This window comes from Rhinoderma darwinii, unplaced genomic scaffold (genome assembly GCF_050947455.1).
Source record: "Rhinoderma darwinii isolate aRhiDar2 unplaced genomic scaffold, aRhiDar2.hap1 Scaffold_69, whole genome shotgun sequence".
Taxonomy (NCBI): domain Eukaryota; kingdom Metazoa; phylum Chordata; class Amphibia; order Anura; family Rhinodermatidae; genus Rhinoderma; species Rhinoderma darwinii.
In genome coordinates, this window is record NW_027464249.1 from 635830 (window position 1) to 661354 (window position 25525).

At 43.6% G+C, this 25525-nt stretch overlaps 1 protein-coding gene across 1 annotated transcript in view; it reads right to left on the reverse strand.

Annotated features, from left to right (window-relative positions):
• Positions 1–24117, reverse strand: part of LOC142728765 (uncharacterized) — an 88067-nt gene extending 63950 nt beyond the window's left edge. The window contains exons 1-2 of the mRNA XM_075849141.1: positions 24016–24117; positions 22418–23022 (exon numbers count right to left, since the gene is read on the reverse strand). Coding sequence (XP_075705256.1) covers positions 22418–23012 — 595 coding nt within the window. The 5' untranslated portion in view covers positions 23013–23022; positions 24016–24117. The remainder of the gene's footprint in view (positions 1–22417; positions 23023–24015) is intronic.
• Between the last annotated feature and the right edge of the window lie 1408 nt (positions 24118–25525).

The following is a 25525-nucleotide window of genomic DNA, read 5'->3' on the forward strand; positions in this document are numbered from 1 at the left end:
TGCTCAGGGATATGCCGCTAATCCCCAAGTCAAGACTAGCTAGGAGGTCAATGCTTCCTGAGCCCTGCTCACACCATAGTCAGGAGCCCCCCAGCTTGACTGTGTCTGATTTGGGACAGGTAGTGGCTCAATTACTGGCTGGTGTTAGAGAGGCTTTGGTGCAGCGTGAGGTCCCACCACCTGTGGTCCCCGTTGCTCCTTTTCCTGTGGCGGCGTGGTACGGTTCGGTATCTGGGGCTGCGGCGCTAGGTTCTAAAGTCACTGGGAGTGCTGGTGGGTCTGGCGCTCCTGTTGCGGTTCAACTGCATGGGGTTCGGTTAGCCAAATGTTTGTTTTGAGAGCTCCCTTAAGACGGAGGTTAGAGATCGTATTTGGCGTGATGAATATGTTGAGATTTTCTCTCTTTTGCCGTTAGAGAAATTAAATTTGAATAGAGGAATGTCTGACGAGAGTAAGGCTGGATTCACACGAGCACATTACGTCCGTAATGGACGGAACGTATTTCGGCCGCAAGTCCCGGACCGAACACACTGCTGGGAGCCAAAATAACTGTCAGACAATATTAGCATCATACAATACAATACAATACAATACTGCTGTAGTACAGCGCCCTAATAATACAGTGTACTTAACACTAAATGAAATTTACTACATATTTCAAGGAGTTTTCCAGGAACATTTAAATGGGTTTATATGGCCACAAAACATTAAAAAAAAAAAAAAACCTTTACAATATACTGATGTTCTCCCTTCCAGGCTGTATCACGTGCTTGTATTGTCAGGTCAGTTTGATCGCTGTTGTATCTGATCCCATCAGAGGAAAGCAGGAAAAACCTTCCCACATCTCTCCCTTATGGAAAAGTTTTCCCTTCATTCCACTAATGGGAACCATATAAAAAATACACAATGCTCACATTGCCTAATACGACAGAATACATACAGGAGAAAATAAGAAAACAGCGTCTAAGCTTTACAATATAGTACCGGGGGGGATTGTGTACAAAAAGGAAAAATAAGTTGTACGGCCACCAAGACGAGCTGGAGATCCTTCAGCTTCAATTAGAGTATGTTCACATGTGGATTTTCACCACATTTTATTAAATTGGCATTAGAATTTTAGTGATCTGAATAGTAATCTGAAAATTGGTAACTGTTTTCCTGCCATTTTTTTTTCACTTTTCAAAGGTTTAATTTACAATTTTGCAAAAAAAAAGACGGACAAAAAAACTACAAAGCATGAAAAGCAAATAATAACACATTGAATTCTATTTAACCAACAAACCCAACCAGTCACACAGAGAAGCGTCCATTTCCTCATCTAAGGCTTCATTCACATCTGCATCAGGACTCTGTTCATGGGTTCCGTCGAACCTTTCCGTCAGAGGAACCCATGAACGGAATCCAAACTGAAACAAACAGAAACCATAGGTTTCCATTTGCATCACCATGGATTTCAATCAGGGGCGTAGCTAGAGGCTCATGGGCCCCGATGCAAAAATTCTTACTGGGCCCCCCCCCCCCCGCAAACTTCTCATGGCCGACGGTCCGCAGCTTTCAGCTGCATCGCTGGGTCTCCTAAGTGACCCAACAATGCAGCACTAGCAGCCGGGGCGTCACTAAGGCTGGGTTCACACACACTATTTACGGACGTAATTCGGGCGTTTTAGCATTGAATTACGTCCGAAAATACGGCTCAAAAGCGTCGGCAAACATCTGCCCATTCATTTGAATGGGTCTTACGATGTTCTGTGCCGACGGTCATTTTTTTTTACGTGCCGCTGTCAAAAGGCGGCGCGTAAAAAAGTGCCTGTCACTTCTTCAGACGTAAATGGAGCCGTTTTCCATGGACTCCATGGAAAACCAGCTTCAATAACTTCCGTAATGGACGCAGCGAAAGACGCCTGCACATGCCATTACGGCTGAAATTACGGTGTTGTTTTCTCCTGAAAACAGCACAGTAATTTCAGCCGTAACGGACGCTGTCGTGTGAACATACCCTCAGGGCTTAAAATGTCAGGCAAATAGCCCCAATACATATGTGTCTGCCCCAAAAAAAAGTGTGTATATGAGACAGCATAGCATATCTATAGCACTACGACCCTATAAACTATGGATAGGATTAGATACAGTGGCTCAGCAGACAGTGTCACACATGATAGGATTAGATACAGTGGCTCAGAAGGCAGTATCACATGATAGGATTAGATACAGTGGCCCAGCAGACAGTATCACATATGATAGGATTAGATACAGTGGCTCAGCAGACAGTACCACACATGATAGGATTAGATACAGTGGCTCAGCAGACAGTACCACATATGATAGGATTAGATACAGTGGCTCAGCAGACAGTATCACACATGATAGGATTAGATACAGTGGCTCAGCAGACAGTACCACACATGATAGGATTAGATACAGTGGCTCAGCAGACAGTATCACACATGATAGGATTAGATACAGTGGCTCAGCAGACAGTATCACACATGATCGGATTAGATATAGGGCCCAGCAGACAGTATCATACATGGTTGGATTAGATACACAGCTCAGCAGACTGTATCACACATGATAGGATTAGATACAGGGCTCAGCTCGCTGACATTGCGGCTCCAGCGCTGGACCCAGGACAGGTAAGAATAATAATTTTGCTTCTTTTTGTGTTACTGATTATTTTTGTGTGTTTGTGTTTTTTTTACAGGTTCGGTTGTTGGACTTCGGATACGAGGACTTCAATGACGGCGTTTTTTTTATTCTCAATAAAATGGTTAATGGGGGTTGTGTTTTTTTATTTCAATAAAATATTTTTTCTATGTGCTTGTATCTTTTTAAACTTTATTATCACCGCCTTAGTAATGGCCGCCGGCTGATTGACAACACCCATTACTAAGGCAAGGCTTAATGTTAGCCGGTGCAGAGGCTAACACTAACCCCCATTATTACCCCGGTACCCACCGCCACCAGGAGTACTGGGAAGAGCCAGGTACGAACCAGTACCCGACCATCTGTAGTGACGGGCAGGCACCGGGGTGGCCGCAGGCTGGTAGTATTAGGCTGGGGAAGGCCAAAAACAGTGGCCCTTCCCACCCTTGTAATGCTGCCTGCTGCTGCTGTGTTGCATCTGGCTGGTTATGAAAATTGGGGGGGACCTGACATCGTTCTTTCCAATTATTATTATTTTTTTTTAAATGACGTGGGGTCCCCCCCATTTTCATAACCAGCCAGATACAATAAAGCAGCAGCAGGCAGCATCACCAGGGTAGGAAGGGCCACTGTTTTTGGCCTTTCCCCTCCTGATAATACCAGCCTGCGGCCACCCCAGTGGCCGACCATCACTACAGATGGTACCCGGCTCTTCCCAGCACCCCTGGTGGCGGTGGGTACCGGGGTAATAATGGGGGTTAGTGTTAGCCTCTGCACCGGCTAACACTAAGCCCCGCCTTAGCAATGAATGCTGTCAATCAGCCGGCGGCCATTACTAAGGCGGTAATAATATAGTTTAAAAAAAAACACAAAGACATAGAAAAAATATTTTATTGAAATAAAAAAAACCCCACACAGCCCTCATTAACCATTTTATTGACAATAAAAAAAAAGCCGTCATCGTAGTAGTCCTGGAATCCGCCGTAGTCCAACGACCGAACCTGCAAGAAAACACACAAAAAATGATTAGTAACACATGTGTTAGGGTATGTGCACACACACTAATTACGTCCGTAATTGACGGACGTATTTCGGCCGCAAGTCCCGGACCGAACACAGTGCAGGGAGACGGGCTCCTAGCATTATACTTATGTACGATGCTAGGAGTCACTGCCTCGCTGCAGGACAACTGTAATCATGTTTTCAGTACGGGACAGTTGTCCTGCAGCGAGGCAGGGACTCCTAGCATTGTACATAAGTATAATGCTAGGAGCCCGGCTCCCTGCACTGTGTTCGGTCCGGTACTTGCGGCCGAAATACGTCCGTCAATTACGGACGTAATTATTGTCTGTGCACATACCCTAAGGCTTAGATACAGGGCCCATGTGTGATACTGTCTGTGGGACCCTGTATCTAAGCCTACCACAAGGTAGGCTTAGATACAGGGTCCAGCAGACAGTAATCTTATACAGTATAAGATTACTGTGTGCTGGGGCCCTGTATCTAAACCTACAGTGTGGTAGGCTTAGATACAGGGCCCAGCAGACAGGATCACGCATGGGCCATGTATCTAAGCCTACCATGTGATTGGCTTAGATACAGGGCCCAGCAGACAGGATCCTGACAGACAGGATCCTGTCTCATGGGCCCCCTAAGCCTGATACATCGTAGGCTTAGGGGTTGTGCAGTCCCTAAACATTGATGGCCTATCCTCAGGATAGGCCATCAATAGCTGATGTGTCGCCCGGGACCCGCAAATCAGCTGTTTTGAAGGGGCCGCAGCACTCGTACGAGAGCTGCTTCCCCTTCATTTCACTACTCGCCCACACTGTGAATCGCCGACACGGAGTCACAGTGTGACCGGAATGAAGTGACCGGAATGAAGGGGAGCAGCTCTCGTACGAGTGCTGCGGCCACTTCAAAACAGCTGATTGGCGGGTCCCGGGAGTCAGACCCCGCCAGTCAGGGCTGAGTGCTAACCTTACCTTCCTCTTCGGCCGTGGCGGGAGTTCTGTAGTCTCGATGCTGTGCGCGGCGGCATAGCGCTGTGACGTCATGCGCTGCGCACAGCGCTTGACGTCAGAACCTCCGCTGCGATCCGGAACCAGGAAGGTAAGTAAAGTATGTTACTATAGTAACAGGGGCCCGCGGCCCGAGTTACTATAGTAACTTTTTATTGATGTGGTGCGGGGGGCCGTGGGCCCCCCTGGCTTCGGGGCCCGGTCGCAATTGCGACCGCTGCGACCCCTATAGCTACGCCAGTGATTTCAATGGTGACGGATCCGGTGCAAATGGTTTCCGTTTATCACCGTTGTGTGAGGGTTCCATCGTTTTGACAGAATGAATAGCACAGTCGACTATGGTATTTATTCCGTCAAAATAACAGAACCCTTACACAACGGTGACAAATGGAAACCATTTGCACCGAATCCGTCACCATTAAAATCAATGGTGATGCAAACGGAAACCTATGGTTTCAGTTTGGAGTCCGTTCATGGGTTCCTCTGGCGAAAAGGTCAGACGGAACCCATGAACGGAGTCCCAACGCCGATGTGAACGAAGCCTTAGTTCTAAGGATAGATAATGATTTCCTTCACATTTGAGCTACAAGTTACGTAGCCGTTTCTTTCAGCTTAACCCATCGGGACCAAATCTTTTCTAATTTGTAGGGACATTTCCTACTCATATATAAAATGTTATACAGGAGGACATATTTATTGACAAGTTGTAACTAATGAGAAAGGGCAGGGGGGAAGGGTCTGTGGATTTCCAGGTCATATTTCCCTGTGTTTTTTAAATGTTGTAAGAATCCTCGAAGGAAACACCACGTTTGTTACATATCGTATAATATGTCCCTGAAAAAATCTGAGAGCTCAAAATATGCATGAAAAGATTTAGGCCTCGGTCACACAGTGTAGAACATGCACTTCTGTTAAATACAGGATTGCTGACAACATGTTGCCAACTGCAATTTCGCCATAGCAGTTTCTTCTGGGGCCAGTGTGAGGAATGGGGGAAACCATTTTGTCCATTTTGCTGCAGGTGGAGAGAGACTTTTTCTGTTATTTGCCCCTTGTCCTGAGCTCAGGAGGTTCTTAATTCAAATGAGACAAGCAGCCGATCAAACTGAGAAACCAGTGAACCAGTCCAAACCAGTGTAGAAGTGTCTGAAAATAATCCTCTCCACTGTCACCTTCAGACTGTCCGACCACAATGGTGAGGATATGCGTAGCAGCAGCCGCAGGTGGGCATGGATTATAAACTTATAGTTGATGATACTTTTGATTGTTGTGTTTTTATTTACAAGTTGAGCACCAAGCGCGTCACCTATGTAAACATGTATGCCACCTATGTAAACGTGTATGTGTATATCATTTCAGTGCTTTGCTGCCATCTAGTGAACAAACTGCATAAATAGTTTGTGTAGTGCTGTTGTGTTATGTGTGCAGGACCTGTGATCACATGACCAGAGAGGCAAATTCTCAAATTCGTGCAGGTGCTGCACAGCTACTCAAGTAGGGGAGAAGCTGAATCTTTATTTAACAGGAGTTTAGCACCATATTTAAATATGCAATATTTAAAAAACAAATCGACATAAAAGTCATCAAACTGCATATTATGAGAGGAAAATGACTGTTATGATATGTCGTTGATATATACATTGTGTATTAACCCCTTCCCTCTTTAGCCACTTTTGACCTTCCTGACCGAGCCTCATTTTTCAAATCTGACATGTGTCACTTTATGTGGTAATAACTCCGGAATGCTTTCACCTATCCAAGCGATTCTGAGATTGTTTTCTCGTGACACATTGGACTTTAAGTTACTGGCAAAATTTGCTCGATATGTTCTGTATTTAATTGTGAAAAACACCAAAATTTAGCGACAATTTGCAAAAATTAGCATTTTTCTCAATTTAAATGTATCTGCTTGTAAGACAGGCAGTTATACCACCCAAAATTGTAGCTAATTAACATCACCCATATGTCTACTTGAGATTGGCATCGTTTTTTGAACATCCTTTTATTTTTCTATGACCTCACAAGGCTTAGAACTTTAGCAGCAATTTTTCACATTTTCAAGAAAATTTCAAAAGGCCATTTTTACAGGGGCCAGTTCAGTTGTGAAGTGGCTTTGAGGGCCTTATATATTAGAAACCCCCAAAAAGTCACCCCATTTTAAAAACTTCACCCCTCAAAGTATTCAAAACAGCATTTAGAAAATGTCTTAACCCTTTACACATGTCACAGGAATTAAAGCAAAGTAGAGGTGAAATTTACAAATTTCAGATTTTTTTACAGAAATAAATTTTTAGTACAGTTTTTTTTATAACACAGAAGGTTTTACCAGAGAAATGCAACCCAATATTTGTTGCCCAGTTTCTGCAGTTTTAGGAAATATCCCACATGTGGCCGTAGCGTGCTACTGGACTGAAGCACCGGCCTCAGAAGCAAAGGAGCACCTGGTGGATTTTGGGGCCTTATTTTTGTTAGAATAAATTTTAGGCACCATGTCAGGTTTGAAGGGCTCTTGCGGTGCCAAAACAGTCAAAATCCCCCAAAAGTGACCCCATCTGGGAAACTACACACCTCAAGGAAATTATCTAGGGGTGTAGTGAGCATTTTGACCGCACAGCTTTTTTACAGAAATTATTAGAAGTAGGCCGTGAAAATTAAAATCAACATTTCTTGAAAGAAAATGTAGGTTTAGCGATTTTTTTTCTCATTTTCACAAAGACTAAAGGAGAAAAAGCACCGCAAAATTTCTAAAGCAATTTCTCCAGAGTAAAATAATACCCCACATGTGGTAATAACCGGTTGTTTGGAGACACGGCGAGGCTGAGAAGGGAAAGAGCGCTATTTGGCTTTTGGAGCTCAAGTTTAGCAGGAATGGTTTGCGGAGGCCATGTCACATTTACAAAGCCCCTGAGGGGACAAAACAGTGGAAACCCCCCACAAGTGACCCCATTTTGGAAACTACGCCCATTGAGGAAATTATCTAGGGGTATAGTGAGCGTTTTGACCCAACAGGTTTTTTGCATAAATTATTGGAAATAGGCCCTGAAAATGACAATCTAAATTTTTTCAAAGAAAATGTAGGTTTAGCTAATTTTTTCTCATTTCCACAAGGACTGAAGGAGAAAAAGCACCATAAAATTTGTAAACCAATCTCTCCCGAGTAAAACAATGCCCCACATGTGGTAATAAACGGTTGTTTGGAGACACGGCAGGGCTGAGAAGGGAAAGAGCGCTATTTGGCTTTTGGAGCTCAAGTTTAGCAGGAATGGTTTGCGGAGGCCAGGTCACATTTACGAAGTCCCTGAGGAGACAAAACAGTGGAAACCCCCCACAAGTGACCCCATTTTGGAGACTACACCCATTGAGGAAATTATCTAGGGGTATAGTGAGCTCTTTGACCCCACAGGTTTTTTACAGAAATTATTGGAAGTAGGCCCTGAAAATAAAAATCAACATTTTTTCAAAGAAAATGTAGGTTTAGCTTATTTTTACTCATTTGCACAAGGACTGAAGGAGGAAAAGCACCACAAAATTTGTAAAGCAATTTCTCCCGAGTAAAACAATGCCCCACATGTGGTAATAAACGGCTGTTTGGAGACACGGCTTGGCTTAGAAGGGAAAGAGCGCTATTTGGCTTTTGGAGACCACATTGAGCAGGAATGGTTTGCGGCGGCCATGTCACATTTGCAAAGCCCCTGAGGGGAAAAAACAATGAAAACGCCCAAAAAGTGACACCATTTAGGAAACTACACCTCTTGAAGAATTCATCTAGGGGCGTAGTGAGCATTTTGACCCCACAGATGTTTCATAGAATTTATTAGAATTGGGCAGTGAAAATAAAAACAATCCTTTTTCTTCAATAAGACGTAGCTTTAGCGCAAATTTTTTCATTTTCGCAACAAATAAAGGAAAAAAAGAACCCAGCATTTGTAAAGCAATTTCTCCCGAGTACGGCAATACCCCATATGTGGTCATAAACTGCTGTTTGGGCACACGGCAGGGCTCAGAAGGGAAGGACCGCCATTTGGAGTGCAGATGTTTCTGGATTGGTTTCTGGGCGCCTGTGGGCCCAAAACAGTGGAAAACCCCCAGAAGTGACCCCATTTTGGAAACTACACCCCTCAATGCATTTACCTACGGGTGTAGTGAGCATGTTAACCCTGCAGGTGTTTTGTAGAAATTAGTGTGAACTCGATGTTGCAGAGTGAAAATGGGATTTTTTCCACAGATATGTGGACAATATGTGGTGCCCAGCTTGTGCCACCATAACGAGACAGCTCTCTAATTATTATGCTGGGTTTCCTGGTTTTAGAAACACCCTACATGTGGCCCTAATCTCTTGCCTGGACAGTCGACCAGGCTCAGGAGTGAAAGCGTACCATGTAAAATTGAGGCCTAATTTGGCGATTTACAAAGTATTGGTTCACAACTGCAGAGGCTCAGATGTGAAATAATAAAAATAAACCCCTGGGAAGTGACCCCACTATGGAAACTGCACCCCTCAAGGCATTTATTAAGGGGTGTAGTGAGCATTTTCACCCCACAGGTCTTTTCCATAAATGAATGCGCTGTGGATGGTGCAAATTAAAAATTTATATTTTTCCCTAGATATGCCATTCAGTGGCAAATATGTCGTGCCCAGCTTATGCCACTGGAGACACACACCCCAAAAATTGCTAAAAGGGTTCTCCCGGGTATGACGATGCCATATATGTGGAAGGAAACTGCTGTTTGGGCACGCTGTAGGGTTCAGATGGGAGGAAATGCCATTTGGCTTTTGGAGCGTGGATTTTGCTTGGTAGTAGTTTTGTTTGGAGTCTTACTGGTGTTTCCGTTTATAATGTAGGGCATATGTAAGCCGGGCGGAGTATATAAGGGGCATAGTCAGGTGGTATAATAACGGGGTAAAAAAAAACAATAAAATAATCCATAGATGTGTGTTACGCTGTGAAGCAATCCTTTCTGCACAGGCCGGTGACGCACTGATATATGGCGTCCTTTATTATCCCCCTTTTGGTCCACACTCCGCGCCTTTGTAGTTTGGGGAATTTTGCTGGGAAAGTGTTGTCCTGGTATAATACGGGCACCGTCGCTTCCAGCGGATATGTTTGGGCCCTCCCTTTCCTGGTTCCCTAATTTTAGGTCCTTGCTAAATCGCCTCTTCAAACTGAAGAAATGTTCCCCTCGGGCACAACTGCATATTTTTTTATTTCCTGACTTATTAGAGCCATAACTAATTTTATTTTTCATAGACGTAGCGGTATGAGGGCTGGTTTGTTGCGGGACGAGCTGTAGTTATTATTGGTACCATTTTGGGGTACATGCGACTTTTTGATCACCTTTTATCCTATTTTTTGGGATGCCAGGTAAACCAAAAAACGCAATTCTGGCACAGCTTTTTTCGTTTTTTGTATACAGCGTTCACCATGCGTTATAAATTACATGTTAACTTTATTCTGCGGGTCAGTACGATCCCGGCGATACCTAATTTATAGAACTTTTTCATGTTTTACAACTTTTTGCACAATAAAATTACTTTTGTAAAAAGAATGTATTTTTTCTGTCGCCAAGTTGTGAGAACCATAACTTTTTTAATTTTTTGTCGACGGAGGTGTATGAGGGCTTGTTTTTTGCGGGACGAGCTATAGTTTTTATAGGTACCATTTTTGGATACGTGCGACTTTTTGATCACTTTTTATTCTAATATTTGTAGGGCAAAGTGACCAAAAAACAGAAACTCTGGTAATGTTTTTTACGGTTTTTTTTTACGCTGTTCACCGCGTGCAATAAATAATATAATATTTTGATACCTCCGGTCGTTACGGTCGTGGCGCTACCAAATACATATGGTTTATTAATATTTTTCAATAATAAAGGACTTGATAAGAGTAAAAGGGGGATTGTGTTTTATTTGATTACTTGAAACTTTTACTGTTTTCAAACTTTTATTTTGTGCACTTTTTTTTACACTTTTTTATACTTTTTTTACACTTTTTCTCAAGTCCCACTAGGGGACTTGAAGGTCCAACGGTCAGATTTTTTTTTTTCTAATACATTGCACTACCTATGTAGTGCAATGTATTAGATCTGTCAGTCATTCACTGACAGCAAGCCGATTAGGCTTCGCCTCCCGGCGGGGCCTAAATCGGCTTCCGTAATGGCAGAGCAGGAGACCATTGTGTCTCCTGTTGCCATAACAGCAGTCGCCAGTCCCGATTGCCTGTCAGGGCTGGCGATCTGCTAGTAACCGCTACGATGCAGCAATCGCTTTCGATTGCTGCATCGAAGGGGTTAATGGCAGGGATCGGAGCTAGCTCCGGTTCCTGCCGTTACAGGTGGATGTCAGCTGTACAGTACAGCTGACTTCCACCGCTGATGACGCAGGATCAGCTCCTGACCCGGCGCCATCTTGCCGGCAGCTACGGAAGCCGATCAGGCTCCGCCGCCGGGCGGATCTTGACCGGCTTCGGTGCTAGGCAGACCGGGAGGCCAGTATTAGGCCTCCGGTTGCCATTGCAGCCACCGGAACCCCGGCAATTTCATTACTGGGGTTCCGATGAGCTGCAAACACCTTAAGTGCAGCGATCGCGTTTGAGCGCTGCACTTAAGGGGTTAATGGCGGGGATCGAAGCTAATTTCGGTCCCCGCCGTTACAGCCGGATGTCAGCTGTAAGATACAGCTGAGATCCGGCGATGATGGCACCGGCTCAGCTTCTGAGCCGGTCCCAAACATTTGGCGTACATGTACGGCAAGATGCGGGAAGTCAGTACTTTCCATGACGTACATGTACGGCAAATGTCGGGAAGGGGTTAAGTGTTATTCCACTTAAGTAAACATATAACAGATCATTCCTCCAATTAAGACCCTTCGGGAATCTTGTATGAAGCTGCAGATCGAAGGAAACGCCTCCCTATTCAGGAAGTGTCTTCTCCAATATCCACCCGTCTTTGGTTTCTTCACTACTTCAAGGCCATAAAAACATTGGGGGGAATTTATTAAGATGGCATTTCATATGCCAGTCTTAATATAAAGAAAGTTGGAGTAAGATGAAATACATTTATTAAATGTGTCACATCTTTCGGCCGTTCGTGTGCCACAATCGTTATGTAGCGACCACGGCCGTGCTCCATCCATTCCCCCTACCCATCGGACAAAATGTAAAATAAAAAATAAGTATAATCTTTTTTCCGCTTCTCTTCTTCCCCCTTGATCCCCTAAGGCTCCCTGCTGCCCATACAATGCACTGACACCGAGCAGCGTCAGGTACTTTATATGCGACACAGCACTCAACGTCATCAGTGCATTGTATGAGCCGCAGGCTGCGGAGAGAACATGAGGGGACCAGAAGAGGAGTGGTGAGGTGAGCATTCATTTTTTATTTAATTGTCCGATAGAGGGGACGGAGAGGAGCCTGGCATGGGCCTCTACCTTGCTACGCTCCACATAGTGACATTTTTGCCAGTTATTAGCAGGAGTAGATTTCGACTATAGTTTACGCCAGGTGTAAATTATTATAAATTTGTTGTGCTGCTGTCACCCCGCCCCCTTTTGGGAAGCCCCCTTTTAGAAAACTGGCGTAGAAAGGTTAATACATTTCCCCATAAGCTTTAAAAATTACCATTATGTGTTTCTAAGAAGTGTTTTTCTGCACCAGAGAGGCATTAGTGTTTTTTTGTTTTTGTATCTGAAATGTGTTCTACAATGCGCGTTTTGAAGTTTCTAATCGTGCGCCCTACAGATGTAGCCGGCTTTATCTTGACTTTCAACGCCTTAAAGAGGCTCTGTCACCACATTATAAGTGCACTATCTTCTACATAATGTGATTGGCGCTGTAATGTAGATTATAGCAGTGTTTTTTATTTAGAAAAACAATAATTTTTGACGGAGTTATGACCTATTTTAGCTTTATGCTAATGACTTTCTCAATGGACAACTGGGCGTGTTTTACAATATGACCAAGTGGGCGTTGTACAGAGGAGTGTATGACGCTGACCAATCAGTGACAAATCAGCGTCATACACTTCTCTCCATTCATTTACTCTGCAGATAGCGATATATCTATATCGCTATGTGCAGTCACATAAACACACTATAACGCTACTCATGTGTCATGACCATGAATATACATTACCTCCAGCCAGGACGTGATGTGTATTCATTCTCCAAACCACTTCTCTGCACGTCTCTGTGATTTACAGCACAGCACAGCGAGATCTCGCTGTGAATGACAGTTTATAGCGTAATCTCGCGAGACTACCCCTGCTATGCTGTAAATCACAGAGACGCTACAGAAGTGGTCAGGAGAATGAATACACGTCACGTCCTGGCTGGAGGTAATGTATATTCATTGTCATGACACATGAGTAGCGTTATAGTGTGTTTATGCGACTGCAAATAGCGATATAGATACAGTATATCGCTATCTGCCGTGTAAATGAATGGAGAGAAGTGTATGACGCTGATTGGTCGCTGATTGGTCAGCGTCATACACTCCTCTTTACAACGCCCACTTGGCCATATAGTAAAACACGCCCAGTTGTCCATTGAGAAACTCATTAGCATAAAGCTAATAAAGGTCATAACTCCGTCAAAAATGATAATTTTTCTCATTAAAAAAACACTGATGTAATCTACATTACAGCGCCGATCACATTATGTAGAAGATAGGGCACTTATAATGTGGTGACAGAGCCTCTTTAAATACACAGTGGCTGTGTTTTTTCAATGACTTTTTAATGACTTTTGTTGTGTGATATCACGCTGCTGCAAGTTATCCGAGTCAAGATAAAGATGGCTACATCCGTACATACACGCGATCACATTGTTTGCATTTAATGGCATAAATTACATGATGCTTAGTACAATTTTTATAAACGCATCAATATCGTAAGTACTTTTGAAAAAATAAAAAACTTTTTGGGAAAGTCAAGTTTTGTTGTTAGCGACACTGTAGAAAAGACTTGTAACAACATGTAACTAAGAGATCTCATCCTCTAGGTGACCCAGGGGCTGCCTTTACCCACAATTTGTGTCAGGACTGGATCCGGATTTAACATGGGTTCATTTTTTCTGAATAATGTTTTGATATTTCTCCAAACTTTTGGCTCTATGCCGTTGAAGAAACTGGTAATTGATCTCTCGTGCTTCAGTATTTATTATTAAACAAGATGGATTATTGTGTCCTTTGTTTTGATGCCCTTCTTAACATCCATTGTTAACCCCTTCCCGACATTTGCCGTATAGGTACGTCATGGAAAGCATTGACTTCCCGCGTCTTGACGTACCTATACGCCGAATGTTTGGGACCGGCTCAGAAGCTGAGCCGGTGCCTTCCATCACCGGATCTCAGCTGTATCTTACAGCTGACATCCGGCTGTAACGGCGGGGACCGAAATTAGCTTCGATCCCCGCCATTAACCCCTTAAGTGCAGCGCTCAAACGCGATCGCTGCACTTAAGGTGTTTGCAGTTCATCGGAACCCCAATAATGAAATTGCCGGGGTTCCGGTGGCTGCAATGGCAACCGGAGGCCTAATACTGGCCTCCCGGTCTGCCTAGCACCGAAGCCAGTCAAGATCTGCCCGGCGGCGGAGCCTGATAGGCTTCCGTAGCTGCTAGCAAGATGGCGCCGCGTCAGGAGCTGATCCGGCGCCATCAGCGGTGGAAGTCAGCTGTACTGTACAGCTGACATCCACCTGTAACGGCAGGAACCGGAGCTAGCTCCGATCCCTGCCATTAACTCCTTCGATGCAGCAATCGAAAGCGATTGCTGCATCGTAGCGGTTACTAGCAGATCGCCAGCCCTGACAGGCAATCAGGACTTGTGACTGCTGTTATGGCAACAGGAGACACAATGGTCTCCTGCTCTGCCATTACGGAAGCCGATTTAGGCCCTGCCGGGAGGCGAAGCCTAATCGGCTTGCTGTCAGTGAATGACTGACAGATCTAATACATTGCACTACATAGGTAGTGCAATGTATTAGAAAAAAAAAAAATCTGACCGTTGGACCTTCAAGTCCCCTAGTGGGACTTGAGAAAAAGTGTAAAAAAAAGTATAAAAAAGTGTAAAAAAAAGTGCAAAAAATAAAAGTTTGAAAACAATAAAAGTTTCAAGTAATCAAATAAAACACAATCCCCCTTTTACTCTTATCAAGTCCTTTATTATTGAAAAATAACAATAAACCATATGTATATGGTATCGCCACGACCGTAACGACCGGAGGTATCAAAATATTATATTATTTATAGCACGCGGTGAACAGCGTAAAAAAAACCCGTAAAAAACGTTACCAGAGTTTCTGTTTTTTAGTCACTTTGCCCTACAAATATTAGAATAAAAAATGATCAAAAAGTCGCACGTATCCAAAAATGGTACCTATAAAAACTATAGCTCGTCCCGCAAAAAACAAGCCCTCATACAGCTCCGTCGACAAAAAAAATTAAAAGTTATGGTTCTCACAACTTGGCGACAGAAAAAATACATTCTTTTTGCAAAAGTAATTTTATTGTGCAAAAAGTTGTAAAACATGAAAAAGTTCTATAAATTAGGTATCGCCGGGATCGTACTGACCCGCAGAATAAAGTTAACATGTAATTTATAACGCATGGTGAATGCTGTATACAAAAAACGAAAAAAGCTGTGCCAGAATTGCGTTTTTTGGTTTACCTGGCATCCCAAAAAATAGGATAAAAGGTGATCAAAAAGTTGCATGTACCCCAAAATGGTACCAATAATAACTACAGCTCGTCCCGCAACAAACCAGCCCTCATACCGCTACGTCTATGAAAAATAAAATTAGTTATGGCTCCAATAAGTCAGGAAATAAAAAAATATGCAGTTGTGCCCGAGGGGAACATTTCTTCTGTTTGAAGAGGCGATTTATCAAGGACCTAAAATTAGGGAACCAGGAAAGGGAGGGCCCAAACATATCCGCTGGAAGCGAGGGTGCCCGTATTATACCAGGACAACACTTCCCAGCAAAATTCCCCAAACTGCAAAGGCGCGGAGTGTGGACCAAAAGGGGGATAAGAAAGGACGCCATATATCAGTGCGACACTGGCCTGTGCAGAAAGGATTGTGTCACAGCGTAACACACATCTATGGATCATTTTATTGCTTTTTTTACCCCATTATTATACCACCTGACTATGCCCCTTATATACCCTGCCCGGCTTACATATGCCCCCACATTATAAACGGAAACACCAGTAAGACTCCAAACAAAACTACTACCAAGCAAAATCCACGCTCCAAAAGCCAAATGGCATTTCCTCCCATCTGAACCCTACAGCGTCCCCAAACAGCAGTTTCCTTCCACATATATGGCATTGTCATACCCGGTAGAACCCTTTTAGCAATTTTTGGGGTTTGTCTCTCCAGTGTCATAAGCTGGGCACGACATATTTGCTACTGAATGGCATATCTAGGGAAAAATATAAATTTTGAATTTGCACCATCCACAGCGCATTCATTTATGGAAAATACCTGTGGGGTGAAAATGCTCACTACACCCCTTAATAAATGCCTTGAGGGGTGCAGTTTCCATAATGGGGTCACTTCTCAGGGGTTTATTTTTATTATTTCACATCAGAGCCTCTGCAGTTGTGAACCAATCGTTTGTAAATCGCCAAATTAGGCCTCAATTTTAAATGGTACGCTTTCACTCCTGAGCCTGGTCGACTGTCCAGGCAAGAGATTAGGGCCACATGTAGTGTGTTTCTAAAACCAGGAAACCCAGCATAATAATTAGACAGCTGTCTTGTTGTGATGGCACAAGCTGGGCACCACATATTGGCATATCTATGGAAAAAAAATCCCATTTTCACTCTGCAACATCGAGTGCACACCAATTTCTGCCAATCACCTGCAGGGTTAAAATGCTTACTACACCCCTAGGTAAATGCAATGAGGGGTGTAGTTTCCAAAATGGGGTCACTTCTGGGGGGTTTCCACTGTTTTGGGCCCACAGGCGCCCAGAAACCAATCCAGCAACATCTGCACTCCAAATGGCGGTCCTTCCCTTCTGAGCCCTGCCGTGTGCCCAAACAGCAGTTTATGACCATATATGGGGTATTGCCGTACTCGGGAGAAATTGCTTTACAAATGTTGGGTTCTTTTTTTTCCTTTATTTGTTGCGAAAATGAAAAAATTTGAGCTAAAGCTACGTCTTATTGAAGAAAAAGGATTGTTTTTATTTTCACTGCCCGAATTCTAATAAATTCTATGAAAAATCTGTGGAGTCAAAATGCTCACTACACCCCTAGAGAAATTCCTCAAGAGGTGTAGTTTCCTAAATGGTGTCACTTTTTGGGCGTTTTCATTGTTTTTTCCCCTCAGGGGCTTTGTAAATGTGACATGGCCTCTGCAAACCATTCCTGCTTAATGTGATCTCCAAAAGCCAAATAGCGCTCTTTCCCTTCTCAGCTTCGCCGTGTGTCCAAACAGCCGTTTATTACCACATGTGGGGTATTGTTTTACTCGGGAGAAATTGCTTTACAAATTTTATGGTGCTTTTTCTTCTTCAGTCTTTGTGGAAATGAGAAAAAATTAGCTAAACCTACATTTTCTTTGAAATAAGTTAGATTGTCATTTTCAGGGCCTACTTCCAATAATTTATGCAAAAAACCTGTGGGGTCAAAACACTCACTATACCCCTAGATAATTTCCTCAATGGGTGTAGTTTCCGAAATGGGGTCACTTGTGGGGGTTATCCCCTGTTTTGTCCCCTCAGGGGCTTTGTAAATGTGACCTGGCCTCCGCAAACCATTCCTGCTAAATTTGAGCTCCAAAAGCCAAATAGCGCTCTTTCCCTTCTAAGCCCTGCCGTGTCTCCAAACAACCGTTTATTACCACATGTGGGGTATTGTTTTACTCGGGAGAAATTGCTTTACAAATTTTACGGTGCTTTTTCTCCTTTAGTCCTTGTGAAAATGAGAAAAAAAATCGCTAAACCTACATTTTCTTTGAAAAAATGTTGATTTTAATTTTCATGGCCTACTTCCAATAATTTCTGTAAAAAACCTGTGCGGTCAAAATGCTCACTGTACCCCTAGATAATTTCCTTGAGGTGTGTAGTTTCCCAGATGGGTTCACTTTTGGGGGATTTTGACTGTTTTGGAACCGCAAGAGCCCTTCAAACCTGACATGATGCCTAAAATGTATTCTAACAAAAATAAGGCCCCAAAATCCACTAGGTGCTCCTTTGCTTCTGAGGCCGGTGCTTCAGTCCAGTAGCATGCTAGGGCCACATGTGGGATATTTCCTAAAACTGCAGAAACTGGGCAACAAATATTGAGTTGCATTTCTCTGGTAAAACCTTCTGTGTTATAAAAAAAATTGTATTAAAAATGTATTTCTGCATAAAAATATGAAATTTGTAAATTTCACCTCTACTTTGCTGTAATTCCTGTGAAATGTGTAAAGGGTTACTTTGAGGGGTGAAGTTTTTAAAATGGGGTGACTTTTTGGGGGTTTCTAATATATAAGGCCCTCAAAGCCACTTCACAACTGAACTGGTCCCTGTAAAAATGGCCTTTTGAAATTTTCTTGAAAATGTGAGAAATTGCTGCTAAAGTTCTAAGCCTTGTGATGTCATAGAAAAATAAAAGGATGTTCAAAAAACAATGCCAAACTAAAGTAGACATATGGGGGATGTTAATTAGCAACAATTTTGTGTGGTATAACTGCCTGTCTTACAAGCAGATACATTTAAAATTGAGAAAAATGCTAATTTTTGCAATTTTTCGCTAAATTTTGGTGTTTTTCACAATTAAATACTGAACATATCGAGCAAATTTTGCAAGTAACTTAAAGTCCAATGTGTCACGAGAAAACATTCTCAGAATCGCTTGGATAGGTGAAAGCATTCCGGAGTTATTACCACATAAAGTGAAACATGTCAGATTTGAAAAATGAGGCTCGGTCAGGAAGGTCAAAAGTGGCTAAAGAGGGAAGGGGTTAATATCCTGTAAAATGTAATCCAGGGTCAATATTTACACATTGGTTGTGAAATATCTTGTCATTTGAGCAGGCTACCCTACTTCTTATAAGGTCCCCTGTAGGTATTGCCTAGATGGTGTGAGCTGGTTGACAGCTCCTAGCATTAAGGATGGTAGTGCCCGAAGAGGGTTCACAAAATTATTCCTTTTCTGTATTACAATTCCCCTGTAACATAATCTCAAAGAAGGTAACAGAATCCATGGATGCCGAGCCTGTAACATTGTAAATTAAATATATTGGTTTTATTGTATTCCATAAATGGTGGTACAGACGCCACATCACGACCCCTAAACAAAAAAAAAGTAATCGATGTATCGTCCATCCCACACAATCCACTCGTAAAAGGGATTATTGGCTGAAAAAATGTTGTTCTCCCACCATGTCATAAACAAATTGTCCATGGAGAGGGAGAATTTTGACCCCATCAGGGCGTCTTCTATCTGCAATAAAATAACACTATCAAGGCAGAAGTAATTATGTGAGCGCAGATACTCCACTCACATTAAAATAAATTCTTGTAGATATTTGGAATACCTGGTGTATTTCCGCAAATGGAATTCCATTGCCTTGATTGCCGGAATATGTGGTATGCAGGCAGGCCCGCCATCAGAAATTTCTGGGCTTCATACAGTCAGTGGAATCCATTTGAGGAAATACATCTGGGTCCCCCATTATTAGGGGATTTGGAGAGGTGGCAACGGAAAGTCGTGGGATGGGAGCAGGACGCAAAGTGCCAGGGACTCTGTGAGCGGGTGGAGGAGTAGGCTAAGAGAACGAAAGGTGGCCGAGGCGGGAGTTGGGCCAGAGTGGATATGACGCTTGACCGGGGTCTGGGGAGGGGAAGGGGAGAGAGACCGGTGGAAAGGGGAGTGAGGCCGGTGGGAAGGGGAGAGAGACCGGTGGGAAGGTGGGAGAGAAGGGGCAACATAAAAAAAAAATTAAACTGAATCTGCTGCTTTAAAACAGAGTCACTCACCAAGTTGCAGAGCTGGCCGCTGCTTCTGGCCCCTGCATGGGTCCCATTCCTTTCTACAAACCAATTACCGCTGATCATAACCTTGAAGAGCGGCAGCTGCCCCCTTTATTTTACTTTTGTGGCCAGGCCCCTGACAGTAGTACCAGCAGTACTACCCTGATGGCAGGACTGTTTGCAGGAGTACTAGCCAACTATGTCATAGATAACCCAAGTTTCAAGACCATGAAAAGTTATGGATTTTTGGCATCCCATGGAATATGGGAACAATAGGGAATTCTATCAGTAAGTATTCAGCCTGTTTCTTGGCTAATACTCCTAATCCAATTCCTTCTTCTAGCAGCTTTTTTAAAGGTTCTTTACATGTGGTGCTTGGTTTCGCCACAAGTTTGCGATATGTCGATTCATTGTCTAAAATGGTATGAACGTGTCTGGGATATAAACAGGAATCTAGAACAACTCCTGCTCCATGCACTACTAAGATTTGGAGGACACAGTTATATGCTGGATATATGGTGAGCACCTCTGTGTTTTCACCTTTAGCCCTTATGTGTATATAGTGAACCTTTTAGATGGTTAATCTTTACCCGCTAAGGTGGAAGGGTTGGTTCCAATGCCTAATTATGGTGGTGTCTGAGGAAATAAAGGTCCTTTTAGATGTCCCGATACTGACCATTAAAACCAGCGCCAATCGACGATACAGCGTATCACAAGGAGCAATCATCAGTAATGTATGGGGAAAACAATCGTTACTACACGAGACCCCGCACCGATCTGCCAGTCCAGCTGCCTCCGGGCACTGGACAACACTGCCGGAAGCAGATGGTTCCGACCACTGCATAGCGGCCGTTCAGCAGAACTGCAGCTCGGCCTCTATTCTTGTGTACCTTTTGTACCATTCGTGACCCGCTTAAAAACCTTTTACGATATGAATCTCAGTGTAAAAAATTCAAGTATCTAGTCTACAATAAAAAACAATGAGTGCTCTATACTTTTTATTAGCTTCAGTCACTTGCAGGCTGCACACCCATTAATTTCAATATAAAACAGAGTAGACTTTTATTTTTTGACGTGTCATTACATCTGTATATTATATGTGGAGTTGTTATTATACACCGTCTCTATGATCTGATGACGGGCATATTCTCCAAACTGCACCACCATGCTGCCCATACACTGACTGTATAGTCTGTCTCGCCAGCTAAGTCCTTGGTCTCCGTCATCTAATGTTGACGGATAACTGGCATCGCTGGACTCCACCGGCCGGTGAGTCTGCACCTTGTTCACACTCCTCGATGTAGGCCTGAGGCTCGTTCGCAAGTCAGACTGCTAGCTCTGCCCCCTAGATGTTAATATTGATGTTCAAGTCTTGACAGCTGATATTGATGTTCACAACCATTGGATAGTACATGGGGAAGTGATCTACAACCTTGATGTCTCTGTTCCTCAGCGGTTCATCCCTGATAAATGCATTTTATTTGTTGGCACTGCCGATGTAAAACCACTTGGTGGCCAGAATGGAGACGGCCCTTTCATTGGCTTTTCTGATATTACATGAGAAGCCTCCGCAGTGCAGTGTGGCCAGAGCTAGGCTGAGACTATATAAGTTCAGGTCTTACATGACATCATGGTTGATGGCATCTTTAAGAAATTCAACATGTCTGACTACAGCCTCCTTGTCCTCTGAGTTGACCAGATAGCTTGGGATCTGGAGGAGCATGGTCTTCATCAATTTTGGGTGGTTATGAGCCAGACAGCTGTAGATGGATTTCAGGTCATTGATGTTTGGAGAGATTTCCGTCCGGAAAAATCCCCGAATGTTGGCTCCTTTGATGTAGGAGAGGCAGCTCTGCAGAGATGAAGTACTGGCTGCTACTATCTCCTGGTTGTCACTATGTAATTTCAGGAGTAAAGTTGGTATACAGCTCCTGACTTTGTCTGTAAAATATCCAAATAGCGGAAGGCGGCAGCTCTCTGTCAGATCCCTTAACAGGTTTATGGCCGCAATCTGGACTTCTCCATCCGGATAGTCCATATGCTCCTGGGATATTTTAATGAATTGTCTACTGAGGACAGAAAGCTTCAGGCGTCTGATAATGGAGGACAGCGCCCTCAGTGCCGCCATGATGATCTTGATGCTGCTGGTTTTTGATAGTCTAAACTCCATGTGGGCAATGATCTTATTCTTGTAGCTCTCCACCAGTCTTGTAGCTCCGGTGGTGGCATTCCCCAGTGCCTCCATGGCGATGCTGCACAAGATGTTATCGTCCTCTTCTATGATCTTCAGCAGATGTTGGATTGCGCACTCTTGGTATTTCTGCTTTATAAGTCTTGGATGCTTCAAAGCCTCATTGAAGAACATAGCTGCTGTCATTTTGGCCTTTGGGTCCGCATTCTTCAGGGCATTGAGCAGAAACTGAAGGAAATCTTTTGTTATTTTCCTGCCAGATACCAGAGATGTCACAAGCATGTTCATCCCAATACGCTGCTTCTCTGTATCTTCCAGTTCCTTATTCTCCGCAGCAAATTGCTCCCTGTACTTTTCTAGGAGCTCGGCGTGAGGAAGGGTCTGTAACTCGTCATTGCCTGGCTCGGTCGGCTGGTTTTCCGATGATTCGGGTACAGTAAAGAATTCCAGGGCAACTTTGGTGGAGTCTTGAAGCTCAGCATGGACATCAGGCAACCAGGTGGAAATGTTGGCCTTCATGTTGCTTATGGCCTTCATAAGTTGCACTTTGCAGCTGCCACCCTTCACAATATATTCTTGGATGCTGCCGCATAAACGTCTTATAGCATAGCACAACGTCTCCTTAGATAGTTGGTCAGGAGCATTTTTGACCACTTGGCCCAGCACTGGCAGCATGTCCAAGATGTGTGGCATGATGACTGTAGCACACAGAGATGTCACTTCTGTCAAAGTGTCGACAATGGCAGCATTGAAATCCTCATAAACGATGTTGTATCTCAGTTCCCCGACCACCGCTTCAAGATGGAGGATGCTCAGCCAGACAATAACCTTCTTAGTCATGGCGTAGGAATAGTATTGTCCCTTCATGTACTCCACCTTCAAGTGCTCACATAGCACATTGATTATATATTCCTTCAGGTAGTGTGCCGCGTCTCTTCTGTACTGAATGACTCTGATGAAGAAGCGGCACATGGCGGCGTTGTATTGAGATGGTAACAGGCTACTCAGAATGGCTTTCTGAAAAACATCCGTATAAGTGAAGAGATCTTCAGCCACCTTCTCCTGGATGAAATAAGGGACACAGGCTCCTAAGACGTCTTCTTCCACCAAATCCCAGGTGTCCAAAGCATTTCTGAGCTCTTCATTTGTGTCCACACAGAATGTCTGATGTTTTCTATTCATGATCTTCATATCCACAAATCTGCTGAGGCGAGAAATCATTGTGTGGTTACTTGTTTCTAAATCATCTTCCAAAAAGAAAATAGATTCTAGACTTCTCTGTCCTCAATTATCAGCCCCCTCCCCAATAAACATGTGATAACTGCATGAAGAGCGCCCTCCCAAGGCAGAGACAGGACAGTGCAGCCAGAGGAGACAGCGGCACTCCTCTACACTGCGCCCTCTGGTGGTGTAAGAATTTAAAGGTTTCAGAAAATGAAAGCCACATATAAGGTTATATGTAATATTATATAGGGTATTTTATTTGGGTAAATCAAAGATGGAGGATCATGGGTATAGTTGCGTTTCTTAATGAAATGTGTCTCATCAGTTTGCAAGATTCCTATTGTTTACCCTGATTCTCACAATAAATGACCCCGAGGTTCACAGGTATCTCTTACAGGTGCTAACCAGTAGTGTGAACCCAGTCTTACCCATGGACAAACTCAGGATGTCTTAAATGCTAAAGGTGGTTGATAAGTGGCACCAGTATTCTATATCCGCATGTTACATGAGGGGGGGAGTTCTTTTTATCAGGAAGGTCACACTATTTGTCTCTAAGAGGGGCAGACAAGGGGGCATAAAAGACCCAAGCATGACATGAGGGCAGCCACTTGGGAGGCCACTTGAGGAGGGACATACTGGAAAGGAGACTTCCTGGACTGTGGGGAGACCATGGATGGTAACTATAACCTGTCATGTAATTGTTGATGATAAGGAAAAAGTGTCTCTGTAAAGTTCCTTGTTTATGGCTGTCGCTATGTACAAATCTCCATAGAAGTCTCAGAATAACTAACAGTCATTTCACTCTTTATACAATATACATTTTCATACACTCAATCTTGTATTTCATTTATTGCGCCTGACCTTAGAATCTAACCCAGTAAGATGGTGAAAGAGAAACATTCTTACAGTGGCAGCACATGGAACTCGCTGCAATACTTCACAAGAAACATTCTACATGTTCTCCTCTTACCTCTGAATCGTGGATCTGAAGCTTCTGGATAAAGCAAGATTTCTAAAAGTCACAGGACTCAAGAAAAAGTCAAGTGAGAGCGACGTACCAAAAAGCAAGAAACTATTGGTCTATAGCGGCTCAACGGAATGTGACTGATCTGCAGCTTTTATAGAGAAGGTGAATTATGACATCACTGATGACCTCACACTTACCTTACATTCTAACACACATCAAATGATTTTTGTTTTTTTTCACATATCTTTATTGAATTTCAGTAATAAAAACATTACAACATTTCAATATCCAGTGATTATAAATATCATAATGCTCAACAATTTATCTGCACAATTTACATCAGGCAACATATATCTCCCCAATCCCATCCCCCTCCCACCCCAAAGATCATTAAGTACCATAAAATTATAACCTTCTTATGATAAAATAATAATTATACCTTCCTATAGAACACCAATCAATTCCATATCCCCAATATTTCCTCCCACTTTTTTATACAATTTTTCTTGTCTGCTCTTATTTTCTCATATTCTTTAATTGTCTTAACCAACTTCAACCAATCCATAACAATTCGGGATTTACCAGCCATCCAATTTCTTGCAATTATTATTTTTGCGTAAAAGAGAACATTAACCCCTTTGTGCACCGTGACATGCTATTACATCCGGGTGCGGGTGGTGATGTTTAGAGTGCGCTCCATATGCTGCGTGTGTCGGCTGTGTTTTACAGTGGACACCCGGGACTAACAGTCGGGAGCAGTGATCGTGCTGTTCCTAGCTGTTTAACCCCTCAAATGCTGCGGTCGATCGCGAGCATCTGAGGCATTGAAAAAAGGGGGGCGGCCCCCTCTGACATTTCATCACCCCCCCAGTTAGATCAGGGGGTGACAATGATTGTAATGGCAGCTCATGGGCCTAATGATGGCACCCAGAGCTGCCTTCACTTAACTTAAGCCTGTAAAAATGACAATATACTGCAATAGGTTAGTATGATCGCTGGTTCAAATCCCCTAGGGAGGCTAATAAAGTGTGTAAAAAAAGTGCTAAAAAGTTTTTAGTAGTGAAAAAAATTAAAAACAAATAGTTAAAAAAACCTTTTCCATTTTCCCCCTAAAGTAATGTAAAAAATAAAAAAAGTAAACAAAATTGGTATTGCTACATGCGTAAAAGTCTGAACTATTACAATATAGCGTTATTTAATGGGAGGCGCGAGAACAGCACCGGCGGACGTCATTGCTCATCAGCGCATGGGTCGGCAGCCCGCGCTGATGCGCTCCCCTCCCCCGCTCCCCTCTTAGACGATGGGGATACAGCGGTGGGGGGAGAGCTGTTGATGTCTGCCCCTGCTGTAATAAAGCAGAGGGCTTCGGGGGGAGCGGCGGCTGCTCAGGCTAGGTCACCCCGCTGCTCCCGTAGAACTCGCCCACCAGAGCGCCTTAGTCCAGACATGGCCCCGCGGGCCCGGCGTCGCAGGGGGAGCCCTTCAAGGGACGCTGCAGGCCAGGCTGCTGGGA